Raw genomic sequence first — 20744 nt, 5'->3', positions numbered from 1 at the left:
ACACGTGTTGTAGGTTGGTGGACATTGCCAAGGTTTGGTGATGTATTTCGTGGAATAGTTTGGCAATTGGTGGGGCTTGCTGTGGAGCTTGGTGGGAGTTGCTGGGGGATTGTGGTGTTTGTTATGGGGTTGTTGGAGCTTGGTGGGTGTTGCTGGGGAATTGTGAGTTATGGAGTTGTTGGAGCTTGGTGGGTGTTGCTGGGGGATTGTGGTGTTTGTTATTGGGTTGTTGGAGCTTGGTGGGTGTTGCTGGGGAATTGTGAGTTATGGAGTTGTTGGAGCTTGGTGGGTGTTGCTGGGGGATTGTGGTGTTTGTTATGGGGTTGTTGGAGCTTGGTGGGTTTTGCTGGGGAATTGTGAGTTATGGAGTTGTTGGAGCTTGGTGGGTGTTGCTGGGGGATTGTGGTGTTTGTTATGGGGTTGTTGGAGCTTGGTGGGTGTTGCTGGGGGATTGTGTTGTTTGTTATGGGGTTGTTGGAGCTTGGTGGGTGTTGCTGGGGGATTGTGGTGTTTGTTATGGGGTGTTTGGAGCTTGGTGGGTGTTGGGGGGGATTGGGGTGCTTGTTATTGGGTTGTTGGAGATTGGTGGGTGTTGCTGGGGGATTGTGGTGTTTGTTATGGGGTTGTTGGAGCTTGGTGGGTGTTGCTGGGGGATTGTGGTGTTTGTTATGGGGTTGTTGGAGCTTGATGGGTGTTGCTGGGGGATTGTGGTGTTTGTTATGGGGTTGCTGGAGCTTGGTGGGAGTTGCTGGGGGATTGTGTGTTATGGAGTTGTTGGGTTTAGAGGGAGTTGCTGAGGGATTGTGGTGTTTGTTATGGAGTCGTTGGGTTTAGTGGGAGTTGCTGGGGGATTGTGGTGTTTGTTATGGAGTTGTTGGGTTTAGTGGGAGTTGCTGGGGGATTGTGGTGCTTGTTATGGGGTTGTTGGAGATTGGTGGGTGTTGCTGGGGGATTGTGGTGCTTGTTATGGGGTTGTTGGAGATTGGTGGGAGTTGCTGGGGGATTGTGGTGTTTGTTATGGGGTTGTTGGAGCTTGGTGGGTGTTGCTGGGGGATTGTGGTGTTTTTTATGGGGTTATTGGAGCTTGGTGGGTGTTGCTGGGGGATTGTGGTGTTTGTTATGGGGTTGTTGGAGCTTGGTGGGTGTTGCTGGAGGATTGTGTGTTATGGAGTTGTTGGGTTTAGAGGGAGTTGCTGGGGGATTGTGGTGTTTGTTATGAGGTTGTTGGAGATTGGCGGGAGTTGTGGGTTGGTGTCATTTGTTGAGGGTTTTCTGGTGGTAGTTGGCATGGGTTGGTGGGAGGTTTGGGCAGAATTTGTGTGTGTTGTTGGTATTCATTGGGGTTTTTGAGGGTTGGTCATAGATGGCAGGTGGGGGATTTGTGTGGGGTGAGACTCAGTGAGAAACACAGCTGTGTAATTGGGTCAGAACTTGTTTTCGTGAGCGTCCCACTGTCAGAACCCTGAACTCTGATCCTCGGCTGGGGTTCAGCCGAAGCCTCGGCTCTGTCCAGACAGTTTGGATCTGACCGTCTTGCTGAGCGACTCTGAGACTCGTTGTTGTTGTTGTTTTTTGACAGATGTGGAATTCAGCACAGAGGACGACATTTAAAAGCCTACCGCAGTTTGATCTAGTTTCATTTAGAGCAGTTTAAACTGGTCCTATGTTCCTCAATGTTCCAAATGTTACTACAGGGTACATTTACCTTGAAACAGAACAGGACCATATTTAACTGAAGCTGTTCACTAACTATCCATCAAACAATATAAGTTTGTTGGAGAGTTTGGAGACTGCCCGGGAGACCCAGCTGTCCAAAAACATCCACTAATAACTATGAAGGGCAATTAAACCCTGCTTCATTTCACTGAACACACACACACACACACACACATCAAGTTCATTATGCTTCAGTGTTTTGTGTGATTACATACTGCTCTAAATTCAGTCTAAAGGCTACAATTGTTCATTAAAATTAATTAGAACAATGAATATTAATTTATTTCTTTATTACAGTTTAAAATGAGTGGTGGAACATCATTAATATCCACTTTTTAAAAGTTAATGTGAGATTCTTTAGTGAATGATGTGCTCTGCTTTAATTATTATAACATTATAAAAATCTTTAAGTCCCCTTTCAGTCATTGATTAACTTCCCAAATCTCCTCTGATCAGAGTTAAAGATGTACAAGCTATTTCCTACTGAAAAGACCCCTAACTCTGTCCGCTAAGTGTCTTAGCTGTAACTCTATACCTTTATGTGACTTCAATATGGACTCATCTAAGAAAATGCCAATAGTCCTTCCCTCTATCTCCACCCTGTGTGAATTTGTGATTCTGAGGCTGTGTTTGGAACACTGCAGTTAATAAGTGGAAATGCACAGCCACGGCGCTGACCACTTATTCACCCAGGAACAACACCACAAACACTAACAAGAGTAAAACACCACCAATGGAAGACGTTAACAAGACTAAAGACCACACACACACAAAGAAGACAACACCACCACATGCACACACCAACAACACCAAATGTAACTAACCAACAAGGCTAAACACTTGATTTTCACTGGAGGGGCTCTTTAACTGGATCACACACACACACACACACACACACAGCTGAGTCAGGAAGTGTAGAGTCATGTGTCCAGCCTGCGCTTTAAACCCAGAACCAGAGCCAAACTCAGTCAGTGTTGATCTGCTCTGAGCTTTAAGTTAAACCAGAGTCCAAGTTAAACCAGAGACATGTTAAATCCCTGCAGAGTGTCGCCGTGGACTGGACTCTTTCTTCTGAATATTTTCGGTGAGTAAACACATTAAACTCCATCAATAAAAAAAATCACAACATTGATCATAATGTTCATAGATTCCTCTGTGTGTTTAACTCAGCAAACAACAGGGAAACATCCTTTTCATGTCCTTTGTTGATGTTTCATCCCTAACCGTCTCAGCTGTGTGTGTGTGTGTGTGTGTGTGTGTGTGTGTGATGACACTGTGTTGCTGTGCTGCATCATACCACTGATTTTCGGACTGTAGTTTTTTTTTTTTTTTTTTTTTTTTTTAAGCCAAGAATGTTCCAGAAAGGGAAGAGCAGAGGTACACTCAGTACTTTTGCTGATGTTGTGTGGTCTGAGAAGTTCCCCTGATAACAACACACTAACTCAGGGCTTAAAGAGCTCATATTTACATTTTTTGGGGGGGAAAAGGCACTTTTACTGCAGCCAGGAGGGTGTTTTTCTGAATATATATATAATTTTATTATATAGTGGAGGCCAAATACAGCTCCATTGGACTCTGGGAGATGTTTGGATGATGGTTAGCGTGTGAGCTGGATTAGCATGAGAATGGAGCAGTGAACAACTGCTGTATAAGAGAAAGAGGGAAAGGTTTTCTCTTTCTCTCTCTCTCTCTCTCTCTCTGTTTGTGTGTGTGTTCAGTGCTCATGTATCTGTGTGTGCCGTCCGCCTGCTGAATCTTTTTCTGTTGTTTTTCCAACCCCAAGCCCCAGCAGCAATGGAGACCACCTTTCTGTACTTTGCTTACGGCAGTAACCTCCTGAAAGAGCGACTCCAGTTGAAAAATCCTTCGGCTCGAGTTCACTGTGTGGCTCGACTCCAGGTACCGACACCAGTCCACCTTAGTGTTAGCGTCAGCCTGAGACAGTCACACACAGCAGGTCAATTAAGCCCCGAAATCTGGTGTTTTTGTTGTGTTCAGAACAATACGTTCTATTGTTTTGTATATATTTGTATATATTTCAATTATGTTTTTTATTGTCCATAGAACAATTGTCTGGCGTTTTCACTGTGATGTGATTATTAAATGATGTTTTTACTGTGTCTAGGATTATAAGCTGGTGTTTGGGAACCATAAGGGCCTGGCAAGTGACCGGTGGCATGGAGGTGTGGCGACAATAGAGCACAGTCCAGGGGACGAGGTCTGGGGAGTCGTGTGGAAAATGAACGTAGATGACCTTGAGAGTTTGGACAGGTACGAAGTCATGTACGTTCTGTTCCATCCCACATACAGACAGGAAGCACTGTACTCTGACTGGTATCGTAAAGTAGAGGACCAGAGCAACCAATTCATAATTTCAAAATAAAAGCCTCCAAGTTAGAACAATATTTATCTTCACAGTCAGCCTCAGATTTCACAACAAGCGAAACACGTGTAGAACAAGTTAACAATCCTGATGATTATATAGAGCATAGTTTCTGTTCTAAACTATGATTGACAGGTCTGGGTTAGAAAGGGAGAGGTGGGGCTGTGAAACATGGGGTAGGTAGTAGGTGCCTGAAACATGCTGGAGGCAGTGATATTATGGGGCGGATCTCTCCTCTATTTTTTTCTGCACAGGTGTCATCCACAAAAATTGTATCACACACAAAACCATATGAAATCTCACTTTTGAAAGGTGTACAGACAATGTATGAGCTTCCGGTACAGTGAAGAAAACAGAAAGAGTACTGCAGCTGTATAAAGACTACCACATTCATAGAATATATTACGATAAAGACAAAAAACATATTCTTACAGTTGTTGTTTTGTTTTTTTTTGTCATGTGGTGTGTATGTTTGTGTGTATGATTGTGTCGTTATGTGGTGTGTGGCTTTGTGGTGGTGTGGGGGTGTGGGGGGGTGTTGTGGGCGTGTGGTGTTTGTGTTCAGGCAAGAGAATGTGAGGTTGGGGGCGTATAGTCCGTTAGAGGTATCTGTTTGGACGCAAGGTCAGGAGCTGAACTGTAGGACGTACATCATGAACAGCTGTGTTTACGCGCCACCGTCTCCCCAGTATCTGAAGGTAAAAGCTTTTTCTCCTCTATGCTAACAGTTAGCATTGCTAGCTATTGTCATGTTTTTCCAGTATCAATATATAATTAATATTTTTCTTTGAGCTAAAATAAATTATATTGTTATATATACATTTACATATTTACATTTTTAATACAGTAAATTATATATAAATATAAAATACATCTTATGTTGATTAGGAAAATGCATTTCTGTATCACATTGTGGAGCCCTGATTGAGACTGAGTACTAACAGTGTCTTTTTCCATGCTTTTGAGTTTCCTTAGAAATTTACGGCTTGTCGTATCACAGATTAAAGGATTGTGTTTTGATTTTTTTGGTGTTGTGAGTTCCTGCTGCAGCACAGAAACAGTGTTGTGTTTTTTTTTTTTCTGGTGTTTGCTCTCTTTATGGGAAATACAATGGACTGAGGTGGGCTGGAGGGGGGACATTCACTGCACCAGCTCTGTGTTAAAGTGAAGAGTCTGGAACACAGTTCACTCTCATTTCCCCCAGAGTTCAGCACAGAAACATTCATCTTTTCACTTTTATTCAAAGCATTCATTCAGTCATTCATTGTCTGTAACCCTTATCCAATTCAGGGTCGCGGTGGGTCCGGAGCATACCCAGAATCACTGGGCACAAGGCAGGAACACACCTTCACTCACACCTACAGACACATTTGAGTCGCCAATCCACCTGCCAATGTGCGTTTTTGGACCGTAGGAGGAAACCGGAGCACCTGGAGGAAACCCACGCAGACACAGGGAGAACACACCACACTCCTCACAGACAGTGACCCGGAGAAAACCCATGCAGACACAGGGAGAACACACCGCACTCCTCACAGACAGTCACCAGGAGAAAACCCACGCAGACACAGGGAGAACACACCACACTCCGCACTGACAATCACTCGGAGGAAACCCACGCAGACACAGGGAGAACACACCACACTCCTCACAGACAGTCACCCGGAGGAAACCCACGCAGACACAGGGAGAACACACCAAACTCCTCACAGACAGTCGCCCGGAGGAAACCCACACAGACACAGGGAGAACACACCACCCTCTTTTTTAGGGGGTGTCAGATTGTAGTTTGATTTTGGGCTTTTAAAGACACAAGTATACACAACTAATATCTGCAAACATTAATGATTTCTTGAGATTCTGCTAATGTGGGTGACATATATTTCAGCCTATTTTTAATCATTAAACTAATGTTTGCTATCCTACTGCTGATTGGAATGGGTGTACCTTACCTATACTTGTTAGCCTAGAAGCCCCAGTGCTAAATTTAGAAGCAAATTAAGGCCCCAGTATTGTCTCTGCTGCTCCACAATATTTAGGGGAAAAGGCTAAAAACTGGGAACTTAATTTTATGTGTGATATGTTCTTTCAAAACAAGCTTATTTAATTGAAAGAAACATGCAGGAAAGGATAATATATATATATATATACTTAAGTCATCTGTTTGGAACTGAAATATCTGAGTAGTTTATCCCTCTTGCTTTAGGTGATAGTGATGGGTGCGGAGCAGAATGGTCTGCCGAAAGATTACCAGGAGAAACTGAAGGCCATTGAAACCAACAAGTACGAGGGTCCACTTCCTGTGATGGAGGAACTGGAGCGAGCTCTAAAACACTCCAAACAGAAAAAGAAGGGTCGCTCCGAGGCTTAAAATAAATGAGACAGTCACTCGCAGATATTACAATTCCATAACTGTGGAAATTACAGAATAATCATATCAATAACTGTATTATTACAGACATATCTTTATAAATGTAAAGTATCTACAGATAGCACATAAACTGGAAATTTACTAATAGATTAAGTTGATTCATTTGATTTCTTTTACAAACTCAACAACCTTCCCCACAAACTTGAGACATTGTGTAAAATGCAATAAAAACAAGTATATTTCATTTATTAATTGTTGTGGGCATCTATTTAATGATTAGATCTACATTGTTATCACTAAGAATCTTGTGTGTACATTGTAAATATAAACAGATTTAAAATAAGATGCTTGCAGTACGTTCTCAATTGACATAAGGGCAAAAATAATAATAATGTTTAAAAGGAATGTACTGGATATTCAAACTATTCAAATGTGCATCCACCAAAGACTCAAGGTTTGCTGCAAAGATTAATCATAACTCACACCTTCGGGCCAAACTTGGTGGCACCAGGTGGTGTGACTCTCGCTCGTATTATATTTTGAAATCCGTATGAAACAGTTGTGTGATGTCTCCTGTTTTGAAACTGCAACCATCAGCGCTGCTGTCATGTTGGCTCAGACAGGGCAGAGATGGTCAGGGTGCCAAAATTTGGGGACACAAACCCTGTGTGACCCCGGCTTTATAGTATGTCCCTGCTTAACTAGCCAGCGAACCACTGCAGATACAGAATGATCCAGCTGTAACTTAAGCGCAATTACTGAAGCACAATTATAATTTATCACTATCGACGGGTTGGAGACCACTGATTTAGACAGGTATCTCTACAGGCCGGAGGAACTGCCAAGTAGGAGGTACAACTCCTTGTAGAAGGGACAACAACCTAACCCTAAACCTATCCCTAACCCTAACCTTCACCTCTCCGGCCTGAAGATATACTCTAGTTGTGAAAAATGTTGAGGTGCATTTTGTATGCTTTTTTTGCGGTTCTGTTGCCCCCTTCTGGTAGAGTTATACAATACACCTAGGACTGACAACATTGAAAATTCAAATTTTTATTATTTATTTGTTTTGTTTTTACATTTATTTTGATATTTTAACTCGTTAGACATGGAAAAGACCTTTGGGGAAAAAAACAAAATCGTAAGAAAAAAAACTATTTATTTATTTTTTTATTTGATTTTTATTATCTCTTACGCTTCTATAAAATACTTCCACAATTCAGAGATATTTCTGTTACAAACTTTATTGTGTTGGCGCAACACAATAAAGTTGTATCACCTCAGGTGGAGTTTCCCCTTTTACCTTAAATGACAGTTGCAGCTTCGGTTACACCCAGACTTCTTCCTTTAATTCCCGTTTCCCATTCCACCTTAAGTGGGGGGCGGCGGTTACGTACTGGAGCTGAGCAGGCCACTGGAGTAGCAGCACTGTTTAAGGTGGAAAGGGGAGTTGTGCAATGTGAAACTTAGCACAGTGGTTTGGGGGCTGCAGCATAATGAATCTTTATCAGCCATTTCTTACTTTCACTTCCTTAAAACTCCGCTTCAGTTCAGAGAGCGTTGTCTTAATTTACTGAGTTAGTTCTCAAACTAATCCTCGGGCATAAACTCTTTAAATATACACTTTCACTTTCATTTGAGCTTTTCACTGCGGGATTTTATCATGTGTTAAAGGTGATTAGATTCTTTTAAAGGAGTTTCTGGTGCCAGTTAATGTTTTGGTGATCATCTGATTATGGAGTGAAGGCAGGATCCACTTCAGAGCTCAGGTTTGTTTATGGAGGATTATGATTATTCAGTGTTGATTTAGAGTGATGTCAATGGTGATATGAATGATATAGTGGGAGTTAGGGTGTGGTAATCATGTTTTAGTGGTGATTAGTCTGATTTCAATGATATAGGGGTGATTATAATATATTAATTGTTACATGGTGTGACATTAATGGTGATGTAGTGGTCATTAGTTTGATATTAATGACAATGAAGTGGTGATTAGTGTAATATTAATTGTGATATAGCAGTCAGCGGTGCTTAGTGTGATATCAATAATGAGATTAGTGTCATAGTAATGGTGATGCAGTGGCGATTTAATCAGTAAACTGTGGTGATGGATGGAGCTCCATATCTGAGATTACTAACCAAACACAGAGAGGTTCTGGTGGAACAGGTGAAGAACACACAGTGTGTTCTAGATAATCTAAAAACCAATGGATTCATCTGCAATGAGGACATTGAGATCATTCAGCGGGCGAACACCAAAACTGACCAGGTATTCAGCACTTCAACTCCCATATAAAAACATTTAAGCACCAGAAATACAACAAAAAAAAACTTTAAAATACAAAAGTATGAATATAAACAAAGTTCACCTTGTTTGTAATTTCTAAAACTAAAACAAATCTTTTATAAAATGCTTCTTTAAACAGGTGCGTAGGATCCTGGAGCTGGTTCAGAGCAAGGGAGAAGATGCCTCTGCGTATTTTATCCACATTCTCCATGAAGCCTATGATGCTTATATTGACCTGAGACCTTGGTTTAACTCCATTCAGTACAAACCTCCAGAGACCATCAGAGAAATCCCTGTCATCAACACTGACCCCAGTGAGAGCTCTACGCTCAATTATTAATGAATAATATGAGCTGATGCACCAAAATTAAAAATATTGTCTGAAACAGAAAAACAGGACAAAAAACAGTCACAATTGACAGCATATACATTAGAAAAACAAACATACTGTATCTATTAAAGTATAATAGCTGCCACAAATCCAAAGTCCATAACAGCAGAAAACAAATCTTTTAAGGCAGAGGTATTCAGACGTGTTCCTCTGGACACATATATCACTAGTTTTTCGGAACGTCCATACCCCAACTAAAACAAACCCGTCGATATAGCTGTATAAAACAGGTCGAACCTTCCCATTTGTCCAGGATTTTATTTGGTGTTATTAATTACCTACAAAACACATGACTATAAAAGGTTGATGCTTGTGTTGACTCTTTACTATAACTATGAAATCAACCAGCATTACTGAATGGTAAAAATGCTAGTTGTGGTTTCAGCTGAATGATTTTGGTGCATCCCTAATCAAATATGTATATGATAATAATTTTGATGCTCTAATACTATGATGTGTTCTCAGTTAGCAAATATAGCGAGAAGCTAAGGCACGAACTCGGACGGGACACTCGGTTCCACACCTCGTACGCTCAGAGGGAGGAGACTCTTCTGGAGGAACTTTACACCGACACTCAGATGGAGCTGTTTAACGACAAAGGAGAGAGCCTGGGCTACCTGGAGAGTCTGGACGATATTCTGGGAGAAAAAGGAGTGTTTAACCAACAAGCTGAGACCATTTTCATCACGGGTGACGCCGGTGTGGGCAAGTCCATTCTTCTCCAGAAACTCCAGAATCTCTGGTCCAAGCGGGAGCTGGACACCAAGGCAAAGTTCTTCTTTAAGTTCAGATGCAGGATGTTCGGCGCCTTCAAAGAGAAGGACGAGATCTCGGTGAAGGACCTTATCTTCAAGCACAACTGCTATCCGGACACAGATCCTGATAACGAAGTCTTCAGTTACATTCTGCGCTTCCCGGAGACGGTCGTGTTCACCTTTGACGGATATGACGAGATCCAGATGGATTTTGACATGGATAGTGTTCCAGAGGTGGTCTCACCTGAGGAGAGAACCCACCCACTTCTGGTTCTCATGAACCTGCTCGGTGGGAAAATTCTCAAAGGTTCTCGCAAGGTTTTGACGGCACGCACGGGCACAGAGATCCAGAGTAGCATCGTCCGAAAGAAAGTGGTTCTGAAAGGGTTCTCGCCAGATCATCTGAAAATGTACATGGCTTTGCATTTTCCTGAACAGGAGCACAGGGAGGTGGTGTTGGTGCAGCTGGACGCTAATCCCCATCTCTGTGGTCTCTGCTCCATCCCTCTCTTCAGTTGGATCATCTTCAAGAGTTTTAAGCACCTTCAATCTATGTATGAGAAATTTGAGCTCCCCGACTCATGCATCACCCTCACCAACGTGTTCCTATTGCTCTCAGAGGTCTTTCTCGGGCGTATCACCAAAAGACCGGGACTCTTAAAGAGAAGCACTCGCTGCACAGCGGAAACCTTCAAATCGGGACTCAAGATACTGACAGCTTTTGCTAAGCTAGCTCTTCTGGGGTTGGAGAAGAGCTGCTTCATTTACAGTCTGGAGGACGTGAATTCCTGTGGATTGAATGAAGAAGATCTTCAGGTTGGGTTCCTGAGGCCCGTTAGTCACTACGATGCTTGTGGAGGATCCTCAACTTTCGAGTTTCTCCATTTGACGCTCCAGACGTTCCTGGCAGCTTTCTCTTTGGTGCTTGATCCAGACGTGAGTACCGAGGAAATCCTCAAGTTTTTCGCCAAATGTGAGTACAAGAAGTCATCTCGTTTTATCTGTGTCTCTTGTTTTGGGACATCCTCGCGAACCAGAGACACTGACCCTTTCCAGACCAATGAGCACTTTCAGTTCACCAACCTTTTCCTTTGTGGACTCCTGTCCAAACCTAACGCTGCTCTGCTGGAGCACCTCGTTCCTCCAATATTCCTGAAGAAAAAGCGCTTAGCCCTAAAAAAGTACCTCTCTACGAGTGTGAAGGTCCATCTTCGAGGTCTTCCTCGCTACCCCAGCACAGACATCAAGGGCAGTAAAGTGCATGTGATGCCCAACTTCCTGTGGATGCTGCGGTGTATTTTTGAGACTCACAGTGAGGACGTGGCCCGTCTCACTGCTAAAGGCATCTCTGCAGATTACATCAAACTGGCTTACTGCAACATTTACTCAGCCGACTGCAGCGCGCTCAACTTTGTTCTGCATCACCACAGAAAATCTCTGGGAGTCGACCTGGACAACAACAACATCAGTGACTACGGAGTGAAGCAGCTGGTGCCATCCTTCAGCAAAATGACGGTTGTCAGGTGAGAAAGACCAGTCTGGACAAGACCATATTTCTGACACAATCCACTGTTTGAGATTGAAACCAGGTGATATAAGGTGTTCAGGTGTGAAGTTGTTGATTTTCCACCCTAAAAGACACCAAACTTCTGAACATAAACAAACTAGAGAGAACACTGTTTACCAGAATCGTCAAAGTTGCCTTTAAAAGGAGGACATCTGGTTCCATTCACTACCACTGTCCACTGTTCTGACTATTCTGGAAGTTTCTCTGGAATCAAAACACTCGCCATCTAATTTATTAAGATCAACCACTTAATAAAAAAAAAAAAAAAAACCACTTAACCACTCTCTGGTTTTAACTGGTCCCTTGTTTCTTTTAAAGACTTCTTAAAAAGGTGAAATAAAGTATAAAATTTGAAAGTGGAGTTAAAAACTTTCAACATAACTGTGTTTCTGATTGTGATGGTGTCTGTTGTCCAGGTTTTGTGTGAATCAGCTGACGGACAGCAGTGTGGAGGTTCTGTCCCAAGAACTCATTAGGCACAAAGTCGTCAGAGTCCTGGGGTCAGTAACAAACTGGATGGGTTAAAGCTGTGGCTATGATACGGAACATAAATTAATTAATGCTCATGTTTTTTCATTTTATTAATCCTAGACTTTATAAGAATCACATCACCGACGCCGGAGCTGAGCTGGTGGGGAAGGTAATCGAGGAGTGTCCACATCTGATGACTTTAAAGTAAGAAAACAGAATTAATCAAATAAATTTGTCTCAAAATTTAGTCAACAATTTCACAAAAGCATAGCCCTGCAAATTCAATCAGAGGAATTTTACCTGCTAAATTTTGCTGAGTGTGATGTTATCTGGTTTAACAGATGAGAAAACAAATTCATTCATTCATTATCTGTAACCGCTTATCCAATTCAGGGTCACGGTGGGTCCAGAGCCTACCTGGAATCACTGGGCGCAGGGCAGGGAATACACCCAGGAGGGGGCACCAGTCCTTCACAGGGCAACACAGACACACACACATTCACTCACGGACACTTTGGAGTCACCAGTCCACTTACCAACGTGTGTTTTTGGACCGTGGAAGGAAATCGGAGCACCCGGAGGAAACCCACGCGGACACAGGGAGAACACACCATACTCCTCATAGACAGTCACCCGGAGCGGGAATCGAACCCACAACCTCCCCTGGAGCTGTGTGACTGCGACACTACCTGCTGCGCCACCGTGCCGCCCAGAAAACAAATGATTTAATGTAATTAAAAAATCTACATGGTCATTTACAACGTCCCACTGAAGTGTGACACTCTGGAGTGGCCATCATGTGCGTGTAAGGAATGGTGGGGCTGACTGAGATTTTGACACAGTACTACAGGGTGGGCCATTTATATGGATACACCTTAATAAAATGGGAATGTTTGGTGATATTAACTTCCTGTTTGTGGGGAAACTTTTCAAGATGGGTGGTGACCGTGGTGGCCATTTTGAAGTCAGCCATTTTGGATCCAACTTTTGATTTTTCAATGGGAAGAGGGTCATGTGACACATCAAACGTATTGGGAAGTTCACAAGAAAAACAGTGGTGTGCTTGGTTTTAATGTAACTTTATTCTTTCATGAGTTATTTACAAGTTTCTGACCACTTATAAAATGTGTTCAAAGTGCTACCCATTGTGTTGGATTGTCAATGCAACCCTCTTCTCCCACTCTTCACACACTGATAGCAACACCACAGGAGAAATGCTAGCACAGGTTTCCAGTAACAGTAGTTTCAAACAGGAAGTTAATATCACCAACCATTCTCATTTTATTAAGGTGTATCCATATAAATGGCTCACCCTGTAGTACAAATACAGTAATACGTCATAATTATTATGGTCTTGAATTCCTAATAGGAACATGGTCTGTGAGGAGTTGTTGTGTTCTCCCCGTGTCCGCGTGGGTTTCCTCCAGGTGCTCCGGTTTCCTCCCACAGTCCAAAAACACACGTTAGTAGGTGGATTGGCGACTCCAAAGTGTCCGTGGGTGTGAGTGTGTGAGTGAATGTGTGTGTATGTCTTTGTTGCCCTGTGAAGGACTGGCGCCCCCTCCAGGGTGTATTCCTGCCTTGCGCCCAATGATTCCAGGTAGGCTCTGGACGCACCGCGACCCTAAATTGGATATAAGTGGTTACAGATAATGAATGAATGAATGAATGTATTTAATGTAAATGTAATATATGCATGTTTTCATTTCTTCAATGTGTCTGTAGGATCGGATACAATCAGATCACAGCTGTGGGCGCGAGGTTCCTTGCCCAGGGGATTCAGAAAAGCAAATCCATCTTCGATGTGGGGTAAATCTTTACAGAGATAGAGTCTAATGCAAAAATAGGAAAACTCCTTGTGTTGGAACTGAAATAAGAGAAACACACAATGCTGGCTTTCGGAGTTGTGCCTAAATTCTTGCTCATCACATTTTTGACATTTTTTCCCAATGCTAACTGCGGCTGTGTTTGCGTTTTCCCGGAAGAATGTGGGGGAACAGTATCGGAGATGAAGGAGCAGAAGCGTTTGCAGAAGCCTTAAAGAATCATCCCAGTTTAGCTAATCTGAGGTAACAATCCCGGATTAAGTCATATCAGGTATCTAACCCCTGATAAACTGATCTCTGGTAAACAATGCCAGATGAATAGCAGATGAACTGACCTGTTAACTAATCCCAGATTTCAGCCAGTTAATCCCATTTTAACTAATTTAGGGTGACTAATCCCAGGTGAACTGTTTTCCAGTCATTTATGTCAGGTAACTAATCACAGATTAAGTAATCTTAGTTTTTTTGTTTGTTTGTTGTCAGTCTTTCAGCCAATGGGATCACTTCTCGAGGTGGGCGGAGCTTAGCGAAAGCATTAACAGAAAATTCCAGCCTCCACATCTTCTGGTGAAGATCACACAGTCCCTGCATTCATTCACTGATCAACGTCATCATAAACCAACTTTACACCTGTTTATCACGTTTTAAACATAATGTATTTAAGTGTTTAATTATTCGTAATCTGTTTTTCCAGGCTGATTCAGAACCAAATTTCAGATGAAGCCGCAGTGGATCTGAGCAAAGCTTTTAAGCGGAACTCTGCTCTCACGCACTTAATGTAAGGCACTGATCACGAGCTGGAATATTCATGTATATTAAGGTGATATTTATTAAAAAGTATAGTAGCAATAATGCAATTAGTAAGTTATAGATTAATAGAAATCTTTTAATCTGCATAATTTAAAACACAACTATTTTATACGTGTGATTTAACTTTCCTTTTGATCTTCAGGTTAATCGATAATGAGCTCAGCGCTGAGGGAACCAGACATCTCTTCGAGGGTCTCTCTGTCAACACCACCATCAAAGAAGTCAAGTAAGAGACTGGCTCTGTGCGCCTCACATTTAAGGTGGAATTACACTGTTTTGTTATGCAGTGATTAACTGGTGAATGGAACCAGGAGTCTCCCCGTCTCCCCCACCCCTGGTGACCTCCCCCTGACTAACGAGGTTTATATAGAATGATGACGATGATAGAAAATAGTAGAATTTAAACACCTCCATCTTCTCAAAACTGTGGTCAGCCCTCAGCCATGTGTTTACCACCATTTACTGTCCTCACTTTCTTTGAGGAGCTTTTAGAAGACGATGTCTGGTCCCATTCACCACCACTGTCCACTCTGCTGACTGTTCTGGAAGCAATTTTTAGAAGCTTGTCATCACCGTGTTTTCACCTCAATCATTTGTACAAATATAATGTGCTCTGATGTTCTCCACAGTGTGAAAGGAAACCGAGTCTCTGCGGAGGAAGAGAAGCAGTTTGAGAGCGAGAAAAGACTTCGGTTTCACTAACAAAAGGGAGCTGAGATTTGTCAGGTGCTAAACTCTTAAATATCAAGGAAAACGACACACTGCAGAAAAGATGCATTTTTTTAATGTCTTATTTCTGTACAGTTTGTACACAAATGGATTAATGTTACAACACTGATTAAATTATTAAAAAATATTGGTATTACTTTGATGTGGCACAGTCTTTTAAATTCACAGCTGGTGAAGACCAAAGGTGGTTCAAAAAAAGGTGATGTCTCTGTCTACAACAAGCTGAAATGGTACAACTGACAAACACTGTGTAACGTTTGAGACGTTCAAATCAGACTCAAATCAAGGCTCAGATTAAAATGTAAAATAAAGCAGCAAAATATAATGATAATGATACAAAACTCTTTGATGCATTAATTGCTTAAATAACTACAGCATTATAAGGTACGTTGCTAACCGTCACATTCTGGGGCCGGATCACAGAAACATCCCTGTGGCATCAAGTCCTTCTGCAGGGGTTTAGCGCTCATATATAGTTCTGGGCATGAGCTGGATTTCTCTGTGGTGTTTGTAAATCTCTGCCATGGTGTGGGAAACAACGTTTCTGTTTTCCTGTGTTCATTTCCGCACTGAACCCCACTGACGATTTGCTTCAGTTAGAACTACAGATAAAGAAGGTTTCTGGGACATGGCCCTGATTGGTGTTTTCAGAACCAGAACAGATCAGCGTCCAGCTCCGAGAAAGCTTTTAAACTCTTAAAGAGTGAGTGTCTTCCCTTTTCAACACAGACTTAGCAGCATTTCATAGCCTTGATGGCACTTTCCTTTCAGTAGGACGTCACACACACACACACACACCTCTCCACCTGAACACACACACACACACACCTCTCCACCTGAACACACACACACACACACCTCTCCACCTGAACACACACACACACAATTCTACAGTTTAACAAAACACATTATAAACATCTACATAAAAATACCTGTTTTAACCGCGGATAAAATGTTTGTATCTGTGAACCTTCCTCTGACACAGCTCTGCCTCAGAGGCAGGAACACGTCTGGAACATCTTCACGGAGATTAGTCCCTCACAGTTGTGACTCGGAATCGTGACACTGTCACACTATTGCACTATTCACAGAAAGAACATCATTAACAGACTACGATGAGGCAGCTACACAATCCCTCCTCAGAGCCAGAGGGCCCTGGTTTTTTGGGTGAAAATGACAGAACACAGCCATTGGTTGTTCAGACTGAGGCCACGCCCCTTGACCGACATTGCTAGGAGGTTCACGGATGGTTTTCTGAAAGAGCAAGTGACAGAGCTCTCTGCTACATATCAAAAGTTCCACAGTTGCCACAGATGTTTGCCAGGTTTGTTTTTACTGTTAGTCGTCTTAGGGGGCGGGGCATTTCTAACCTCAGTGTGACTGGTGCAGGGTGGGAGGGGCTACACACTGAAGGTCTGCTCACTGACTCCACCTCCTTTCCCTGACCATCCCTTAAGAGTCCGAGAATGAAGGCACTGAGTGAAGAGTCACAGGAAACACCTCCTTTTAAAGGAACACAACAGCCATTTATAACTTTTATAAATCTGTGGTCGCTTTTGTTGTTTATCACTGACAACTTAAACACACGGGCAGGGGTTGCATTCTGGGATTAATATTTAAGGAAATATTTTTGTAAATTTACTTTGTCTGCCGCTGATCAACGGAAGCCCTGAAAGGCCATGGATTTGTATTCTTTTTCCCTCCATTTTATCATGATAATGAGTTAACTGATGAACAGCACTGTCTCCTCCCTCAACATCCTCAGCTGAGCTGCCATTGACCTAAGCACCTAAACCCCACTGTTCTCTCTGCTGCCTGCTGCTCTGGGTGTGTGTTCACTGTTCCGAATCATTAGTGTGTGTGTGTGTGTGTTCACTGCCAAGGATGTGTTAAATACAGAGGTCAAATTACATGCCACTGTTGTTCAACGGCCACAAAAGCACAAGTTTCAATTTCATTTTTTAACTTTAGATGATGTGGCTGATGAATATTTGGTCGGACTTAATTAGATATGGGCTATTTGTATTTATGCAGTTTGCCTTTTAGGGCTTCCGGATCAGTCACCATGGACACCAAAAGGTGTTTCTTAGTGATAAACAACTGTGGTACTGTTCCAGCAGATCGCTTAGTTACAAGAATGCTGGAGCACTCCTTTCAGTGATTGGATGGGGAAGGGGTGTTGTGACAAGTGGGCGGAGCCTAATTAACAAAAGTGACAGCATGTGACTTAAGCAAAAGTCTGCAGGTGGCACTGTATGACTCAGAACAGAGAAACGCAGCGATATCTGAGGGTTTCAGAAACGTCCAGGAAGTGTTCTGAAGCGAGGAGGGACTGACGGCGAGGGTTTGAGGGAAGAACACAGTTCCCTGAAGAGTTGTGGCACTGAGAGGCTGGTGTTCTTCAAACAGGAAACAAGAAGAGGACGTTACTCTGCTACAGCGCGCATCAGCAGCAGGTTCCAGGTTCAGTTCTGTGAGATCGGAAACAAAACCAAGCTTTGAATAAGATACTGTTGCATCAGTTAAGGTGGAATTAACAAATCTATTAATGTGACTTTAATCAGCGTCTGACCATTTTGATGAATTTCTGAATGAAGTCTTTACCTGTGAAATACAGGCTTTTAATTTGAAGGATGTTCTGGGCACCACCTGTTCACCTCGAACCACTCGTCGATGCAGCTGTGAGCAAGAGTCAGCGCAGTAAAGCATTTCAGTACGGGTCAGTTAACAAAAGTCATGGCATGTGTTCTCCATGAACTGCCATCAGCTGATGTATCTGCAGTCATACAAGGGATGAATGCAGATTGGGCGTTTATTGTGATGTAATAATGGGTGTTACCCTTTGTGGTAAATGCAGAGGCAGGGCAGACGGGCGATAGTTTCTCCCGGCTGGAGCTCCTCAAGACAAATTGCACACTCCCCGGCTCCCTTCAGTAAAACATCCTCTAAAATAAAAAAATAACAATCAAATAAGCTATAAAAATAAACAAAAGAATTATAGACAATATCAACACTTTACTGCCGATCACAGGGCATCACACATTCATCCAGTCACTCACACACTCACACTTAGATAGATCCAGGAGCACCTTCGTAGCAACAACACCTAAAGTGTCATCATCACCATTCCACATAAAACTCCTTCCAGTAAGAGGTGCTGTTCAATAGAGCGGCCACCAGCGGGCGCTGTTTAATCACTGCTCACATACGGTCTTACCGTGATTCTGGTCTCTATTTTTAGTCAGAAACAAGAGGAAGAGGACAATTCACATGATCTTAAATTTTGAGAAAGTGACTCAGAAAAGGATCCGAATCGACTCGGAGTCGTATTTCACTCAGTGGAGAGTCAGTTTATAAAAGGGGCAGTTTTCAGTCTCCAATAACACTTCAGAGAACTACTGCATTGTTGGATTAGGAGTGAATGTTAAGTATGTGATCTGTTATACAGAGAAATTCACACACACACACACACACACACACACACACACACACACACACACACACACAATCTCTTCCTCTCACCATTGTATGTGACTCTGGGTTTTGTCAAACACACACTGAGATGACCATCAATCTCATCAACTGAAATCAACATGCAGCACACTGGACACTTCACACCTGTAGAAACACACACACACACACACATTAAAAAAAGACATTTCATTGTTAGAGAAGATAACTCAGTCTCAGCGTCTGAACTGAGAACAGTCCACCGACCAAAAACATCCAGCCGACAGCGTCCTGTGTCACTGATGAACACACACAAGGTGGACCAACGAGGGAGGGGTGTCTCACAGAGTGGACAGTGAGCAGAAAAATGGTTTAAAAAGTGCTTGAAGCTGCAGAGAAACTGAAAGAGGAACAGGCTCAAGGCCAACAGTGCGGCCTTCTTCCAGTAAACTCTAAAAACAACCAGCGCACGATGTGGAAACGTGGAACTGAAAAACAACTAAGAACAACGTCGACAAGCAGAGACTGATTTTATCCTTTATTCTTATCCTTGTCTCCACAGTTAAATAAATTCTATTACATTTGAACTCTGCATGATCTACAGCTACAGCCATTTCTCTCTGTGCAGTTCATCTGATTTAATCTGATATTTATTCTCATTAATTAATCTGATGTATAACCTCATTATCTATCCCTATTTAAACACACTGTGCAGGTGTAAGTACAGGCTTCACAAAGCAGGGTTTCTTAGTTTAGCCAGTTAACTCAAGTCCAAAGCCTGCTATTAGTAGAAATTAGAAACCCAGCTTTGTGGAACACCCTCCTGGATTTATGAGTTAGCTGAATAACTTAAGTCCAGAGTTCTAACCAATTAATGTAATCCATTCCTGAGCTATCTGGCCCAAAACAGGCTGCAGTTTTTAAGGTGGAACTGTGTATTGTCCTGCAACTGTTTGTAAACACATGATATGATGCCTGTGTTAACTATTATACACCTGTACGTAGGTGTTTCAAATAAAGTTACCAGGGTGCGTGACTGCTGAGTGAGCCGCTCTTACCTGAGAACAGGTGAGGAGAAAGGTGAGCCGGAAGAGACCCTATCACAAGCCCCGCCCCCCTCGTGTCCCCTGCGCCCGTTGGCACGCCTACACTAGTCCTTTCTCCGTCCGCGTGTGCGCGCACGGGCACGTCTGAGCCCGAGTAGGCGCGCGCCCGCCCGTTAGCCGCGTTAGCAGTGTTAGCAGCGCCGCTCGGTTTGGCGCCCATCGCCGCGCAGACCAAAGAAAACAAAACCACCTTAAAAATTAAATACAACAATAAAACAGAAGCTCTTTCACCTAAACTCTTGCGCCTGTGCTCTGCCGTGCGCGCGCCCCGCCGCCATGCTGCCCCTATGTGGGGGTTGTCTGGGGGGGAGGCAGGGTGGGGGGGGGTAATTTAAGGTGGCATTAAGGGTGAGTCGGTCGTCGTGCGCTTGGTAAATAGATCAAAAGCCCCGAGCACGAGAGAAACAGGCGCGAGGAAGAGGGAGGGGGTGACGTCAAATGACGTCAGAGTTGTAAACGGCCAAACACATCAAGAATGGGGTGGTTTTTTATTTCACACCCGTCTTCTGACGCGAATATAGTTCCATGTACCGGTTTTACGGCAAGCCTAGTCCTGATTGGCCGTTTATTTTTAACTGATTACTAAGTAGCATCAATAACTACTTCTAAGCAAGTTGTTAACAGAACCTCCTCAGTAAGCTTTCATTCACTCAAGAGGCCTTTAAACGCCCGCGAAATGTTAAAAATCTTATTTCAAGATAAAAGTCCTCAGTGGAGGAAGTAGCCTGAATAAGCGCAGCTTTTACTGGAGAAAAGGAACAGGAAATTACTTTGACACATTAATAAACTTTATTTATTTCCAATAAAACAACAGTAAACAACATTTACAGAAGAACATGTTCCATAATAACATTAACATACAAGTTATACTAAATAATGCAG

At 42.8% G+C, this 20744-nt stretch overlaps 4 protein-coding genes across 6 annotated transcripts in view; 2 read left to right on the top strand and 2 right to left on the bottom strand.

The window, feature by feature from the left end:
• The first annotated feature begins 2620 nt into the window (after nucleotides 1-2620).
• On the top strand, nucleotides 2621-6699 carry ggctb (gamma-glutamylcyclotransferase b). 2 transcript variants are annotated; one of them, XM_066644065.1, is made up of 5 exons: nucleotides 2621-2800; nucleotides 3500-3615; nucleotides 3842-3987; nucleotides 4665-4797; nucleotides 6306-6699. In XM_066644065.1, exons 1-5 carry the CDS (start codon nucleotides 2743-2745, stop codon nucleotides 6468-6470), a joined length of 618 nt encoding a protein of 205 aa, XP_066500162.1. In that variant the 5' UTR covers nucleotides 2621-2742; the 3' UTR covers nucleotides 6471-6699. The 2 variants fall into 2 exon arrangements, with proteins under 2 accessions (XP_066500162.1, XP_066500155.1); XM_066644058.1 differs by having other exon boundaries at nucleotides 3842-3999.
• Nucleotides 6700-7926: 1227 nt separating this feature from the next.
• Nucleotides 7927-15346, top strand: nod1 (nucleotide-binding oligomerization domain containing 1). The gene is made up of 11 exons (XM_066644034.1): nucleotides 7927-8739; nucleotides 8897-9071; nucleotides 9614-11426; nucleotides 11887-11970; nucleotides 12062-12145; nucleotides 13667-13750; nucleotides 13927-14010; nucleotides 14251-14334; nucleotides 14462-14545; nucleotides 14720-14803; nucleotides 15207-15346. Exons 1-11 carry the CDS (start codon nucleotides 8578-8580, stop codon nucleotides 15277-15279), a joined length of 2811 nt encoding a protein of 936 aa, XP_066500131.1. The 5' UTR covers nucleotides 7927-8577; the 3' UTR covers nucleotides 15280-15346.
• Nucleotides 15347-15544: 198 nt separating this feature from the next.
• znrf2b (zinc and ring finger 2b) lies at nucleotides 15545-20150 on the bottom strand. The gene is made up of 5 exons (XM_066644077.1): nucleotides 19815-20150; nucleotides 18829-18924; nucleotides 18146-18251; nucleotides 17911-17985; nucleotides 15545-17777 (listed from the first exon to the last, which is right to left on the bottom strand). The coding sequence occupies exons 1-4, from the start codon at nucleotides 20020-20022 to the stop codon at nucleotides 17928-17930; spliced, it is 468 nt and encodes a 155-aa protein (XP_066500174.1). The 5' UTR covers nucleotides 20023-20150; the 3' UTR covers nucleotides 15545-17777; nucleotides 17911-17927.
• A 493-nt stretch (nucleotides 20151-20643) lies between these two features.
• cdk14 (cyclin dependent kinase 14) overlaps nucleotides 20644-20744 on the bottom strand; it is a 29488-nt gene continuing 29387 nt past the window's right edge. For both annotated transcript variants that reach the window (XM_066643996.1, XM_066644006.1), the window contains one exon: nucleotides 20644-20744. This exon is cut by the window's right edge and continues 2549 nt beyond it. The gene's annotated coding sequence lies outside the window, so the exon portion shown is untranslated.

The sequence above is a fragment of the Hoplias malabaricus genome, chromosome 1, assembly GCF_029633855.1.
Source record: "Hoplias malabaricus isolate fHopMal1 chromosome 1, fHopMal1.hap1, whole genome shotgun sequence".
In the NCBI taxonomy this organism is placed as follows: Eukaryota; Metazoa; Chordata; class Actinopteri; order Characiformes; family Erythrinidae; genus Hoplias; species Hoplias malabaricus.
This window is presented reverse-complemented; position numbering and strand designations above follow the sequence as displayed.

Excerpts from the sequence above, each read along its gene's own strand:
- ggctb (XM_066644058.1), top strand. The coding sequence starts at position 2,743 with ATGTTAAATCCCTGCAGAGTGTCGCCGTGGACTGGACTCTTTCTTCTG. Across the intron at positions 4,000-4,664 it reads TTGGACAGGTACGAAGTCAT|GCAAGAGAATGTGAGGTTGG; the intron begins GTACGTTCTGTT and ends GTTTGTGTTCAG. Across the intron at positions 4,798-6,305 it reads CGTCTCCCCAGTATCTGAAG|GTGATAGTGATGGGTGCGGA; the intron begins GTAAAAGCTTTT and ends CTCTTGCTTTAG.
- nod1 (XM_066644034.1), top strand. The coding sequence starts at position 8,578 with ATGGATGGAGCTCCATATCTGAGATTACTAACCAAACACAGAGAGGTT. Across the intron at positions 11,427-11,886 it reads AGCAAAATGACGGTTGTCAG|GTTTTGTGTGAATCAGCTGA; the intron begins GTGAGAAAGACC and ends TCTGTTGTCCAG. Across the intron at positions 11,971-12,061 it reads AAAGTCGTCAGAGTCCTGGG|ACTTTATAAGAATCACATCA; the intron begins GTCAGTAACAAA and ends TATTAATCCTAG.
- znrf2b (XM_066644077.1), bottom strand. The coding sequence starts at position 20,022 with ATGGGCGCCAAACCGAGCGGCGCTGCTAACACTGCTAACGCGGCTAAC. Across the intron at positions 18,252-18,828 it reads ACCCAGAGTCACATACAATG|AGGATGTTTTACTGAAGGGA; the intron begins GTGAGAGGAAGA and ends TTTTTATTTTAG. Across the intron at positions 17,986-18,145 it reads CTCTGCATTTACCACAAAGG|CTGCATCGACGAGTGGTTCG; the intron begins GTAACACCCATT and ends TCTTGCTCACAG.